The sequence below is a fragment of the Cyrtonyx montezumae genome, unplaced genomic scaffold (genome assembly GCF_038088225.1).
Source record: "Cyrtonyx montezumae isolate F1298 unplaced genomic scaffold, pur_monq_1.0 scaffold_13, whole genome shotgun sequence".
Taxonomy (NCBI): Eukaryota; Metazoa; Chordata; class Aves; order Galliformes; family Odontophoridae; genus Cyrtonyx; species Cyrtonyx montezumae.
The window spans coordinates 23994265-24008854 of NW_027071859.1; the positions used below are offsets into that span (position 1 = coordinate 23994265).

At 36.7% G+C, this 14590-nt stretch overlaps 1 protein-coding gene across 1 annotated transcript in view; it reads right to left on the minus strand.

Moving 5' to 3' along the window:
- Nucleotides 1–14590, minus strand: part of KHDRBS2 (KH RNA binding domain containing, signal transduction associated 2) — a 298020-nt gene that overhangs the window by 98881 nt on the left and 184549 nt on the right. The window contains exons 5-6 of the mRNA XM_065730854.1: nt 6713–6840; nt 3810–4005 (exon numbers count right to left, since the gene is read on the minus strand). Of these exons, the coding sequence (XP_065586926.1) occupies nt 3810–4005; nt 6713–6840 (324 nt within the window). The remainder of the gene's footprint in view (nt 1–3809; nt 4006–6712; nt 6841–14590) is intronic.

The window sequence follows — 14590 nt, forward strand, 5'->3', positions numbered from 1 at the left end:
CGTGTCTTTATTGCCTCAGTAGGACATTCCTTCCAGTGGAAGGTCTGCTCAAACATTGTCACGTTACTGTGTAAAGCATGAACATCGAAGACTCATGTCTATCATTTTTTGTGCTTACTGTTGTTGAGAAAAGACACCAGAAGTCTTTCCTCAATCTGTAATGATGGTAATAGTGTTAATTTTCCTGCCAGTGCTTCAAGTATATGAAAAAGTAAATGTTCAACCAAACAAATCTGAACCACCGTAATGAAAAAATGGCACAAAATCAATCTTTCCATTCATATCTTGATGTACTGATACAGAATCATCATAAAATCTGGTTTGTATCAGATCTCTAACAAACAAAAGTAATGCTTCAAACCACAACTACACAAGAAGTAAGTTTAAAACAGGCAATTAAAATGCAATAAATGCAATTCCAGTACCATTCTCTACTCAAGACATCTCTGCCTAATGCAATGTAGAATATGAACCTAAATAAAAAACCTAATTTGATAAATTCCTGTTTTTTTTTTGTTTTTTTTTTTTTTTTTCCCACTAAAATCTGCTAGCATTGCTGTTATTCTATGATCTACTTCAGTGTCTTCAGCATCCTTCAAGTAAAACAACACCTCGGTGGTAAATCACTATTCCTGGAAAGTTCCACTGAGTCATTGCTGTCAACTAATGGTAATATATGTTACTACACTTGGAAAGTAGAATTAAACAATAATTCAAATTAATTTGTGCACTTAACATGTGGAAGTATTCTGAGTATTACCATAATGCATTTAATTCAGAATTACCCTGCGTGATTTCCTGTGAAAACAGAGTCCAAGGTTCAGAAGACTGTTATTTCTTTATTTTTAATAAAGCTCTGAATCATTTTCAGGAATATTTTCAGTACAGCAATGCTTCTGAATTAGCTTCTTCTGAGGAAAGTTCACAATGATCAATTCAAGCATCTGCTCTGAAATGCGCTCAAGTGAACATCTCCTTAAACAGAGCACACTGTACAAATTAGCCACACTGAACTAAGGTCAGTCACCTTTGCAGAGTACTCTTAGTCACAAGGTTACAAACCCAAGACAAACCCACTGATCACAAAAGCTGCATAGTTCATTCATCAACCTCTCCATTCAAATTCAAACATAATGAACTGTTTTTAAGGCATGTAAGTTCAAGTAGCAATCATTAATTTCCTATGAATTTACTGTCTGTCTGTATCTCTGCTTCCTGTAGGTGGTCTTCAAGAGATCCTTAGAGACACTGTTAAAACTACATCCAATAAAAGCAGTGTATATCTTTCAAAAGCAAGTAAAGAAAAGGGTGTAAGATGTGCCACTCTTCCTTCATGGCAGGACTGTCCAAGCGGACACATTCCTATCTAGCCTTCCTCATTTCTTTGTTCAAAACTACTTTCCCCTTCGTTATTTTTTCTTTTTTTCAGAAAAAACTGTTGAGAAATTATTAAAAATCTGCTGCAGCCATCCTATTCTGTCTTGAGTTCAATTTGAACTTAGTACAGAAACAACTGCATTTTATTAGAGCAAAGAAAAATAAAAAATACAGTTATACAAAATCAGTGACGCTGCATTCATGTGCACAACTAATCAAACAGAAGGTGCCTGCATATCCTATGCAAAATTTGCAGTGGAGTGCTGTACTCAAAAATGAAAGACATAAGCATATAAAGAAATCATAATATTCTTGTGAGCTGCCTTCGAGCAGAAAATGAAACAGAGTAAATTGGATGAATTATTCATTGTAAATCAGTTTTTCATCTCTGGGATTGAGAGTGAAAGAACAATTACACATGACATTTGTTGTTGGTCAACACATAAATTCAGTTGGTTTTAGCATCAAGACAGATAAATAGTGCAATTGCTGTTTAGGAAGAAAAACTGTGTTCAATACTACATTCACAATTAAAAATATTTTCCCCTGAAATATTATTTACAAAGTCACACTGAACTTTTCCTTCTGCCTGCACATCAGCAGTCTGAAGTATTATCTCAGTCCACAAGATAGCAGGATGTATTAAGATTATGTTTATTGGTCTCTCCAAATTGGGAAGAGATTTTAACTGAAAACTGTTGGATGACAGCAAGTATGGGAAAGCCCATATATTCCCAACTGTGGCATGTAGATGTTGAAAGGATGCACAAGACTGAAGGATCTCCAAAACATATGATTTTGTTCGACAAGAAAAATCTCAGGATCCTATAATTGCTCAGGCTGGAAAAGATCTTCAAGATCACTCAGTCCAACCACAAAAATGTTTACTGTTACTTAAGTGGGCAAAAGAAAATAAAAGCACAAATGTCTTTGATTTCACTGGAATACTCTATTATAAACTATTATTATATTATATATTATTATGCATGCATATATATATTTAGTAATACATTATTATTATATATTCTATTATATAATCATTTTTGTGCGTATCTTTTGTGTTTCTGAGTAAAAACAATATAGAACTGTCTGAATGTTTTCCTAACCTTCTGTAATCTAGCTGCCTCAACTTCTGCTTTCTGTATATTTGACAACCAGAAAATGGCTAAGAAATGTTTCCTAAAATGAAAAAAACCAATACTTATTTTATTATCTTAATCTTAACTTACAAAGATCCTGTTTCAAAATTTGTCACTTGTGGACTAGGAAAAGAGCTCAGCACAGAACAGGAAGATTTCAGATATTACACAACCAGCAGATAATATATTATCTATAAATGAGGGATATACTTTTTAAAATTCTTCTTTTTATTTGTTTATTTATTTATTTAAAGCAAGGCTTTATACTCATTTAAAAATAGAAACTGTGTTGAGATAAATAATAGTAGAACGTACCTTAATTTCCCTCCCTTTTTTGCAGCTGTTGTTTGGTTTTGGCTCTTGGCATTGACAGAAAGTGTGTCCCTGATTTGAAGTGGCCATGATCTAGAGTGTGAACATGATTAGAGTGGCCTCTATTCTACAAATACAGATGGTATTACCAGCAATGATTAATTTTTATTTCAGTTTCCTTTCTTCTTTTCCAGGAAGGCCTCTAATTGAATAAAACTGAATCTTCTCAATAAAATTCTATCTTCACATTGCTTTTTCCAGTGATAGAATTAAAGAGTGGATAGGATGTTCATCTTTCTTACCTTTGGATTTGTTATAGCTGGGTAAAGTCAGATTCTATATTTAATGGTACTTCTTCCTCTACTTGAATATCTGTTTTTATGATATTTCCAGGAGGGAACATTAATGAGGATGACTTGAAAGCTTTGATGTTTACATCTTGCAACACTTCAGAAGAATAGGTGACTGCTACTACTACCCCTTGCTAAATATGCATAATTGTATCAGTTTACGTGAAAATTGCCTGCAATTCTATTTGTTAGGTATCTGTATCACAACTATAAGTAAAAAAATCCATATATATTCGTTTAATAATGATTCAGAAGAACAAAAAAACCTTATTTTCTTAGAAAGTATACTATTTGTTATTCCTAAGAACTTCGCCTCCAGGAAACAGTACTTTTCAATTATAGCAGTCTTCAGACTACATTTGTAGTCTGTGTTGCTCTTTTGTGATATACTGAGAACTAACCAGCACAATCTTCTCATATATACAAAAACTAAGCTGTGAAAAGCTCTGTGAACTCACATCACCTGAACCATAATTCTGCTGCTGCATTATATCACCTAGACTGTGATTTACCAGCAGGAGTTATGCAGTAGAGACAGAGAGCGTAACAGACTAGATTCTTCAGCTTCAGAGGTACTGGTAGCTCACCACAGCAGTTTGGCTCACATCTGTTGATGTATGCAATTACTTACATATTCTTCATATGCCTCATGTGCAGGTGGCGGGGGTGGTCTGTAGCCTGGGACCGCTGGGGCACCCCTTGCTCGAGGTGTGGGAACACCTCTTGCTACAGGTGGGACAGGGAGAGCTCCACGAGTCACTGGTGCTCCTCGGGGGGCTTGGGCACCTCGTCCAGGGAGGGGTGGAGGAATTGCACCCCCACGGCCCCTGTGGGAGCAAAAAGAAGTGAATGCATTGGAGTGTATGTTAAGGAGGACAGTGCTACCCTACTATAATGGCTTCTGTATTTTTACTACTATTTAAAGTGTTGTGTAACTGAGTTTTGGCAGCTACGATGTCAATGTCTTTCAGGTAGTATCTCATGCAGAACTTCTGTTATGGAAAGGCATTATTTCTAAGGTACCCAGTGCTTTGTACTCCTAATAGCGTTTTTTTTTTACTTGTACTAATGAAATCATGCATTGTTGCAATTTAGTTTGCAGGATTACTCTGAAGTAGTTCCAAAACAAGAAAAAAAATGAGGATTTTTTCTATTGCTCCCAAAATATAAAAGCAGTCATCACTGTCAGTCTCAAGTTTATTGGTAGATGGGAGAATCTGTCTGGCCGAAGATGATGCTGGATAGCAGAAAAGGGCAAGGTAAAACAGAGAGTATAAAAGCAGAGTAAGAACTTTCCTTTCTGTTTATTTAGTTCAGCACAAACAAAGGAGAGCATGAAATTCAGCCTTCCCCACAATCTATGGAGAGAGCACTGCATGTAGACAAGCAAAATAAGTTTAGTTTAGCATTCTCCCCTTTATGCTATATCCAACACACTGGTATATCAGAAGCAGCTGCAGCTGTTCTTGGCTAAAAAGAGGTTCTGGCAACTGTATGATCTGCCAAATTAGAAGGGGAGAATTGATGATTCTCAGAGAAGCAATTGATGACTTTCATTTCAGAACTGTATGATCTGCAGCGTGCTATCCTTTTTGAGGACTGGGCAAGTGCCTGGTACAAGTGGGTGTGACATGACTGGCACCACTTAACATCCAGGTCTGGAGATGTGACTGCAACTCAGGTTTCCAACAGCAGTATTGGCTGGTTCACTGCTGAGACAACTATATCCATACTATTGGATTAGCATATAGCTTTCAATTATCTTTATTTTACTGCAAGTTTGAGTAGGTAACTTCATACAAATATGAGGGCTGCTTTGAAAGGAATGCCTTGTATTTTACTATGTTGACCCACAACATCAGAAGTGGATATTGATGGCTTGGTAGCAGAGATTGAACCTTCCCACAAATATCCCATTACATTTTGTTGCAGTGTGACAGGTGGCAGCAGAGGGGCAGACTGACAGAATGGTACCTGACATGGAAGTGCATATGAAGCAAAGGTGTGAAACTGAAATCCTCCATGTGGAAAAAAATGCATCCACTGGCATTCACTGATGCCTGCTCAACGTTTATGAAGACCAGACAGTGGATATTGGATATGAGCACACTGAGGCAGTGAGTGGTGTGTTTCAGCAATGGTGATGGTGAAAGTTACAGTGAGTCACCTCTGCTTTTTAAGAGATTGCAGATTTTTATGAAGGCAGCATGTCAGATCTTGTTCATCACTGGTGAAAATGCACAGCTAATGACATCAAATATGTTGAAAAACAGTGTTGCAGCTGAGGATCTGCTCTATCAAATAGTGTTATTGTACTCTGTGCATTGTGGCAGCTTCCTTGGAAATAAATAGTTGGCATTACTTTTAGAGCAACTTAGATATTTCAGTTCCTTTTTTTTTTTTCTTTCCTTTTTTAACATTCTGGGATTTCTGAATTTTAAGTAAGGAAAGTATCCAAGATTGTACTTTCTGTCCTACTGCTCCAGTCAGTAGAGTGTTCAGCAAGAAATGGAGGCCAGCACTTATACTGATTATGCTTTAAAACTAATTTAAAACTTTGACTGTTGCAATGATGTGAACATCACAGTCAAGTCCCTTATAGATCTTAAGAGCAAGGAAATCTGATTTCTGAGCCTCAGAAGACTTCTATTAGGAGATGGTCATGAATGTCAAATATTCACATGCCCAAGACACTGCACATCACATAAAAAAAATATAAAAAAACAAGAACTGAGGGAAAACACTTTCCAGGAAGGAAAAAGGGGCATAAACAAGATCAAAGAGCAACTTCTCTGTGTGCACAGTCAAGGAAGTTCCATATTTCTTCACCTTTAAAATAGAAGTGTATTTCTTAGCACCACTCTTGAAATGATATCTGTGGAGGCTACTGAGAAGTAGCTTGATAACTGAAATACCTTAGGCAACAAATTTTTAAGACCTCACAGTTAAAAATGAGGCAGAAGGACTATAATAAGATATATACTGTTTTCATGAAGAAGCAGAGGTATCTGTTGACAATACACAAAAAAATACTTGCAGGAATTAAGAAAACATTCATATATCTAAACTCTTGGATTATATCAGTGAAATTCTTTTAGAACTGATAGCACACAAGAAATAAAATGCAATTTAATACTTAGACTATAGACATAATATTATGCATATATTATGTCATAAGTAATGATTTGGCAAATAAAGTGCTATCGAGACTATGTACCCTTCTCTGTCTACAGCACAGAATGCCATTTTATTGAGCAATGGCATTATGACACAACCTACTCTGCTTCTGCATCAGCACTACAATATTTTCTCCCAAACATATCCTTCCACTAGCTTTACAATCTGTTCTCATTTTTAGTCTGTTACTTGTAAACCCCTCTCTGTGACCTATAAAGTTCTTCAGCACAAGTTCTCAAAAGAAAAACCTTTATAGGTTTACTGACTGTGATGCATATAATTATTATTTTTAATTGTTTATTTTGCCACTTTTTACACTTTCTAAAATTATTAGCAAAGTAGATTAGGCCACCACACCTTGAAGGAGCTGCAGGTGGCACACGGATCCCTCTTCCTCGAATACCCCGTCCACGTGCCGAATCCTCAGAACCATTCAAGTATGACAGCTCTCTCAGTTGCTCCTGACGAATTTCATCATTATAATCCTGAAATGCAAAAGATGAAACTTCCTGAGATGTTTGGCAGCTCAGCCAAAATACAACAATTCAAAACAGAATTAAAGGAATTACACAGGTGTTGTTTGGGTGAATTGTCTTGCATTATTACCTGTAGGCTGCAATATTACTTTATTTGTATGCAGAAATGATAGAAATTGATGTATTTGTGAACTGGAAAAATATCAGTAATATGCAGTCAGACAAATTTATGTGTATACTTAAGACGGCTATAAACAAGATGTACACAAATTGAAAACAAAAGACACAAGGTGTAAACACAAAATGTATCTGTAAACAAGATGCAAATAGACTTTCACATACAGAAGGTACAAATCTGAAACAGCTTGAAATAAGAACAAAAAATCCGTTTTACAAACATTTTGTATATTTTTTCTGGGAGAAAGCATTGCCTGCTTTTATGTGCTCCAAACACAGATTTCACCTAACACTGTACTTTGGCATACAAAACGTACACTGCATGCATTTGAATGGATGGCTTCACAAAAGCATACCAATAAATATAGCATTATGAAATTAAATTCTACAGACGTATTATTTACTGAATTTTATCATCCTTGATTGCTGCCTTCAGATATTCTGTATATCCACTAAAGAACTTTTGAAAGGAGCTCTCTTTACTTGTTATGAGCAACAAGGCAATGTTTACTGTATAAAATTGTTCAATTATATAGAATAGGCCCATTCTAAGACTGCAGGATATCAACTCTGCAGCAGTGCAAGTTTCTGCTAGCTCAGTAGACAGAACATTAGATGATTGTCCTTTTCTTGCTGATACAAAATATATAATATTGGGTAATTTTAACTTATTTACAGCTTTTGTCTTGGTCAGAATTCCCTTTGTCTTTAGTTTCTTTTCTTTTGCTTTCACCTTATCATGGTAATAAGAGCTCATTGCACAGTAGAACTCTGCAACAGTCAACTAGTGTTTCAAAACAAAAAGTACTATTGATTTTCAACTCTTCAAATTCTATATCCTTCAACAGGAAACTGTCACAGACTAGCATTCAAGAATCCAAAAATGCTACAGTACCTGCTTCTTTCCAGAAAGGCAACTATCCAGTTACAAGTGACACTTCGTTTTAGTCAAGTTTGACCAAGTGAACTGTGAGACAGAACCTGGATTTCACCAATTTCTAATTCTTACCAAATTTCTGCGGTCAGATATATAAACAACTTTCTTTGTCAGCAAAATGGGCTTAAGAAATCTGCAGATAATACTAACAGTAAATGGCTGACTCACTGAAAATGACAGAACTGTGGAATCAGAGAATGAGCTGGAAGGGACCCACAAAGATCATCAGGTCCAACCCTTGGCTCCATACAGACCATCCAAAAATCAAACCTTTGTCTGAGAGCGTTGTCCAAACGCTCCTGGAACTCCAGCAGTTCAGTGTCTCACCCACTGCCCTGAAGAGTTAGTTCCATACCCACCACTCTTTGGTGAAGAACCTTTTCTTAACACCCAACCTGACCCTCCCCTGAGGCAGCTCCATGACATTCTCTTGGGTCCTTTTGTTGTCACCACAGAGATCAGCATTGCCCCTCTACTCCCCTGTGAGGCATCTTCTCAGCCTCCTCTGCTCTGGGCAGAACAAACTAAATGACCTTAGCCACTCCTCATACAACTTCTCCTCTTAGACACTTCCCCATCTTCACAGCCACACTTGAGACACTTAATAATTTTATGACCTTATATTGTAGCACCAAAATCCGCACACAATACTTGACATGAGGCCACACAAGCTCAGAGTGCAGCAGGACAGTTCCAGCCCATCATCAGCAAACAGTTACAGATCTGCAATTTAGAGTGAATTTCAGAAGCTAGAAAGACCAACAGAAACCTCTTGAAGGGCTACAAAAAGTGGTGCAGAGATCCATACATTCACAATGGGCCCACACATTTTTAGAGGCTGGGAAATAACAGACTGAGTTAAAACACTGTTGGAAGAAAGTTATTGCAAACTTTGAATAGGTTTCACAGATTCAAGACTTGACAGAGATATCACTGTTTTGATTTTCTGTTTACTGTTGGCAGTAGAAGTGCTTGGAGAGAAATACTGAATAAGACCTTCAGTGGGCCCTTCCAATAGATATTTCTGTGATTCTGTTTAGTTCTCATCTGTATCCAGGGTATTGTTTTTAGATTTCCTTGTTCAATAGGAGCTACTGTTGGAAGGGATGACTGTTGGTAAATATGATTTATGAAACAAAACAACTAAAGCTTGAAAACAAAATCCAACTCTTGCATTGAGCATTGGAGAGAGTGGTTTGAATGATGAGGGAATAGACAAACAGAAGAAGAAGTTCTGAAACAGTTTTGCCACTATTTTTTGTTTAATCTTAGGAATATGCCCCAAAGAGATCCCAATAAAGAACTTAACCTCTTTTTTTTTTTTCCTAAACAACTGATTCAGAAGCCTGGGCAATCTCTTAAATGACATGATGGTGACTTGGTTGTACTCTTAGATAAGAGTGTAGTACTGGTGATAATTTTACTTCTAAATTTCTAAATTTTTAAGGAGTGCAGATGGAATAAACTAATAATACAATTCAGAAGAGTACCATATCTATAGAAAACAGCACGCAACATTCGCAGCAGTCATAATTATAAGGAAATCCCTGATTTGCTACTAAATTAGATGATAGCTTTCAGATCACACCAACTCCTAAAACTTTTTGCCAATTTTTTCTATCATTTTAACATGAATGGTAATAAGACAAAGACATTTTCATAAATAAATGTGTTCTGTAAAACACAAAAGAAAAGAAACAATCAAGTCACATTTACAGCAATAACTAAATGTACCATTTCACATGCCTTGTTTAATGTCATCTGCTATTCATTCATACAGGCTTTGCAAGGATTAGGATTTCAAGCTTGCTGACTGAGTTTGCCCTTCAGATTCCACAGCAGTGCTAAGAGTGAATTCCTTTAATAATGTAAGTAAATTTTGTTACAGAAAGATATGGAGGAAAAAATGGATAAGAAAAGAGAAAAAAAGAAAATGCTTGTAAAGAATATAAACTGAAACTTTCCTCTTTCCTTTGGCACATCGCTGTACAAATGAACTTATAACAAAAACTGCCTCAAAGCTACAATTCCTTGCTCAGATGTTAGTATCATTTAAAAATCTTAGCATTGACTGAAAGGAAAATCCAAATTAAATTTACAAATACAGCAGGATCTGCAAATATGCACAACTCTATTATGCAATTATCCTTGCTTTCCAACTGTATTCCTGGTTAAGAACTATGTACAGTGTATTTTGAAACAGCAAGAAAAAGACTAAAAGTTATGTGGAGAACTGTAATTAGAATGCTGGGAAGGGTATCCTGAAAGGGAAAGATTTCCATTAAATATATAACTCCATATAGATCATTTATTATTCTTTTAAAAGGGCATATAACATAAAAGTCACAACTTCTAAATCTGAAATTTAGAAAAGAAATGCTCACTTCAACTCATTCATTAAACAGAAACTGAATTAATATTTCATAACAGCTCCATGAGTATAGCTGGAGATAGAGTATCCTTCTAAATATTTAACTTTGGCTAAGTATACAAGAGCCTAGCAGCTGAGCAAAATTATGCTGATGATGTTTCATATATATCTAGTCCCAAGCGAGATTAGATGTTGCAAGATATGCTTGTATTAAAAAAAAATATAACAATGCAGCTATACACTACAGTAGTTTATTGTTTCAGAAAATTCCTCCTCATACTAAGATAAGCTCATGAGAAATGTACTTTAAAGTTTTTATTTAATTTAGCTGAAATTAACATACCATTGACATATCAATTTTACTCTAGTTTATACCCTTAAAGACAAGTTGTATATATACAAGTTTTGCATTCAGTGATCTGTGTACATCACAACAGTCAATGTTTGCAGACAACCACTGTAGGTGACCTAACCATTCTCACAGACACGTGATTACTGAAATATTTATCCTGACTTTAGATACACCAAGGATTTACAATCTTAGCAAAGCCACTAGAATCCAGAGTCATCAAATCACAATGTTTATCTAAAAACCAAAGTACATATTTAGATAAAACATTTAGTATTCTGAGCTACATGAACACATTTATCCCAAACTACCATAACAACAGTTATTTATGACAATGTGGGATGGTTGTCAGTTGCCTTGGCTGTGCTAGGAACAAAGGAAAGATGTCAGTATCAAAATCAGATGAGAGACAGCTTATGCAGGGGCTGTTCAGGCATGGACATACAGCAAAGATGGGAAGGCATGTAAGCTAGGAAATGTGAAAAACGCCTTTATGAAAAATAGGAATGTATGACGCAAGCTGCAAAACCTGATCTGAATTAAAAAGAACATACAGTGACAAGTAAGGAGGGGTTATAAAGAAATCAAAGGGTAAGGCGTAGAAAGAAGCAATGGATCTCAGGAATACATATCTGTCATTACCATAACAAAGGCTCGTAGAAGTCAAGGATAAATCAGTTTCTTCAGGGCTACGATCTCTTGTCCTGATGTATTTTGCAAGTTTAAGTTCTTTCCATGTGTCTGAATGATTTGCACTGATAATAAATACCATTATTCTTATCTGTTGACAGATGAGTTTCATTTTACCTCCATAGTTAAGGGGAAAGTAATTTAGGTTAAATGCAAAATACTTTAAGAATGCAGATTTATGCATGTCAAACCAAAAATGACAATCACAATTCTTCACACTGGCAATTTTGAGGCATAACTGAAGTTTACTTGATCTTTTATACAGATGATGCTTTACAGCATACTCACATTCCTTGTACAATTAACCTAGCTGCGGATCATGTGAAGGGCAGTCTATCCTCAACACAGTCTTAATTAAACTAGGACAGAGTAAATGGTAACTTAAAGACCAACAACTAACTATTAGCACTTTGGATTGAAGACATCAAACTTTTCATAATTTTAACTGAGTGAAAAAGAAGTTGGAAAAAATGCTTTTCTTGTTACTATCCATATAATAGTTAAAATATTTCTCAAAGATTCCAAGGCACTGATACCTTAAATTTACAGCTGGCCTATGCAGAGAGGTTTAAAATAATACGTATGACAGACTCTATAGTCAAAAGAGTCAGTTATTACTGCAGAGTGAACCTCACCTCTTCACAGTAAACCTGAATGGTCAAGACTAGAGATACGATCCAAAGGATCTAAAAATCTCAGATCATACTGTCTGAACTACTAAAACTGTTTTTCTCTCAGGCTTATAATACTTTCTGAAACTATTGCCAACATAAAGAATCACATTCACATTTATTCCCCATTCTGGGTTCCTCTCTTCCTGCACTCAGAATAGCAGGTAGCAGGAAGGCAACAGGAGATTGATTTGAACTCTCCTGGCACTTCTGCATCCTGTCCAGCTCCCAGCATCAGTAAAAGAGCTTTAGAGCCCATAAATGTGAACAGATTCATTGAAGCTAGACCATCTCCCATAAATCTTGATGTTACTATCTTGGGGCTATCTTCAAGCAGCCTAAGTAACAATTAGCTTGAAATTTCTATTGAGTAGCTGCTTCAGAAAACCCACAGCCAGCCAGTAGGTACAGAAAATACAGAGAATTAATCAGAGTAATATGATTTGAACATAGCCCTTTCATTTTTTAATTTTTGGATAACCACAAATGAATTTTTGACACTAGTAGAGATCTTGTCCTTGTGCTCCCTTGAGTATATGAGAAAGTGTTAAGCCTGTGAAAACAGTCAGTGATGAGGAACTCCCTGGAGTCACTGCTGCTTTGTGTCCTTTGTGGACTCGCGACAGTGAGGTGCTAAGATTCTGCCTCAAAGCATAGTGAAAAACACTAACCTGAAGTCATGGGGTGAGGATTTGCAGTTTATTACTAAAGAGGCCAAGAACCCAGGAATTCTAACTTTATAGCTGAGTGTTTTAATATCAGAGTGTTACAAGAAACATGATTAGTACTGGTTGCTCACTATCAGAAGAGCATGGTGAATGAAATCACGGGCTGACATAGCTATTTCATCATTTCTTTATATTCTAAGATTTAGTTCTAAGGTTTAATTGCATTTAAAAGGTAAATATACTGCACATTTTCCTATGCATATCTACAGCCAATCTCTGTCAACTTAGGAAGCTTAGGCAATTTTGCTAGGCAGATTGGACAGTCCTCTCAATCACCTAAAATTCAGGTCTTGTCTGGGCATGTAAATTAGGTGGATGGAACAGCATCCTCAAATTTAATTATTTATCTCTGTAATAAAAAAGCAAAGTTCACTGTAAAGCACAAGATTAACCTGTAGCAGGGACCACACCTGACCACATAACTCCTGCAAGGTTCATTGGAACTATGAAACCTGACTCTAGTCCATCCTGTGTAGATTCTGATGGGTATGGCATATACTTTCAACAGCACATGGATGTGTTAAAACTGACAGCTGTTTTAATGTTTCTAGATAAGGCCTGTGCTCTCTGAACCCATATCTAATGTGCATGGTTTCCTGGTTACCTACAGTGAAAGCCATCTGTCAAGATGGCATTTTGCCCATTTGCAGATTGATCTGATTATTTCACTAGAGCATAGGTGCCAGGTAATGATAGGTTTAGATGGACAGCCTGCAGTGCACCACGAGTGATAATGCTTCTGCCAGAAGTCCTCTTCTGTGACTCCAATACTGCATTAATGCCACATACCACTTTGCATTTGCCCATATATACTGGCACTTAAATAAGGCCATTTTGTGTGCATGCAGCTCTCTGGTAGATACTAACTCCCCAAAATGCATAAAAATATCAGTGTAATCCATCTAAGTCCAAGGATGGAATGTGATCTTCTCTAAGCAATCAGCAACTTAGCCAGATCTATAGCTATAAATATTATGCCCTTTCACTTGCCACATATGCAAAAAAAGTGACTGTCTTTACTTGCTTCTGAAAAGTAAACCTTAATTGTGTGGGCCACCCTTAGAGACCGAAACAGATAAAACAGATCATATATTTCTCTCAGTAACATTCTGAATGCGTGCAGCCAATATGAGTTTCAGCTTATAAGTGCCTATGGGCAGAATTCAAGCAGACATAAGCTAGAGCCACGTACACTTGCCTTTGAGGTTAGTTGACAGCTGGGGGATTTGTCAGCTTGCCACAGAGAGCACTAACCTAAATGTGGATGTCATTTTCCTCTTTGAGCACGCACAATTAAGTCTGCCTGGCAACATCATCATGGGGCACCACACTCTACAAGCGGTATGGGAGGGAGAGGGGAGGACATCTCACTCCTCAGCATTGAAGAGAAGCTGCCAATACCCCATCATGCATAGACAACTGCTGTGAAACTTTGATCCAGACATTTTAACCTTTGTCAGAACAGAGCAACGTAAGCCTCACCCAGTTGTGTATTTGACTTACTGTGTTTGGGCTTTTTTTTGCTTCACATATAAGAGGGCCTGTAACAGAAGATCATTCCAGTTTTCATGGAAATGGTGTTAGCCACAATGAAGCTGTGTGCATGCAGTTTGAAAAATTTTCAGGAATCTGTATTAAGTTCCAGATATTTGCCCCAATCTGTTCCACTCCTCAGGCCCCCAGATCAATGGATACTACGGTCTGTAATTCACTGTAATTAATTCAAATTAGAGCTATGATGACACAGTAATCAGCTGGCTGACAGCTACCTACCCATGAATTTTATTTTGAGTGAATCCTGGCTGCCAGAGGCTTGTGCTTATTTACAGCTGTCAC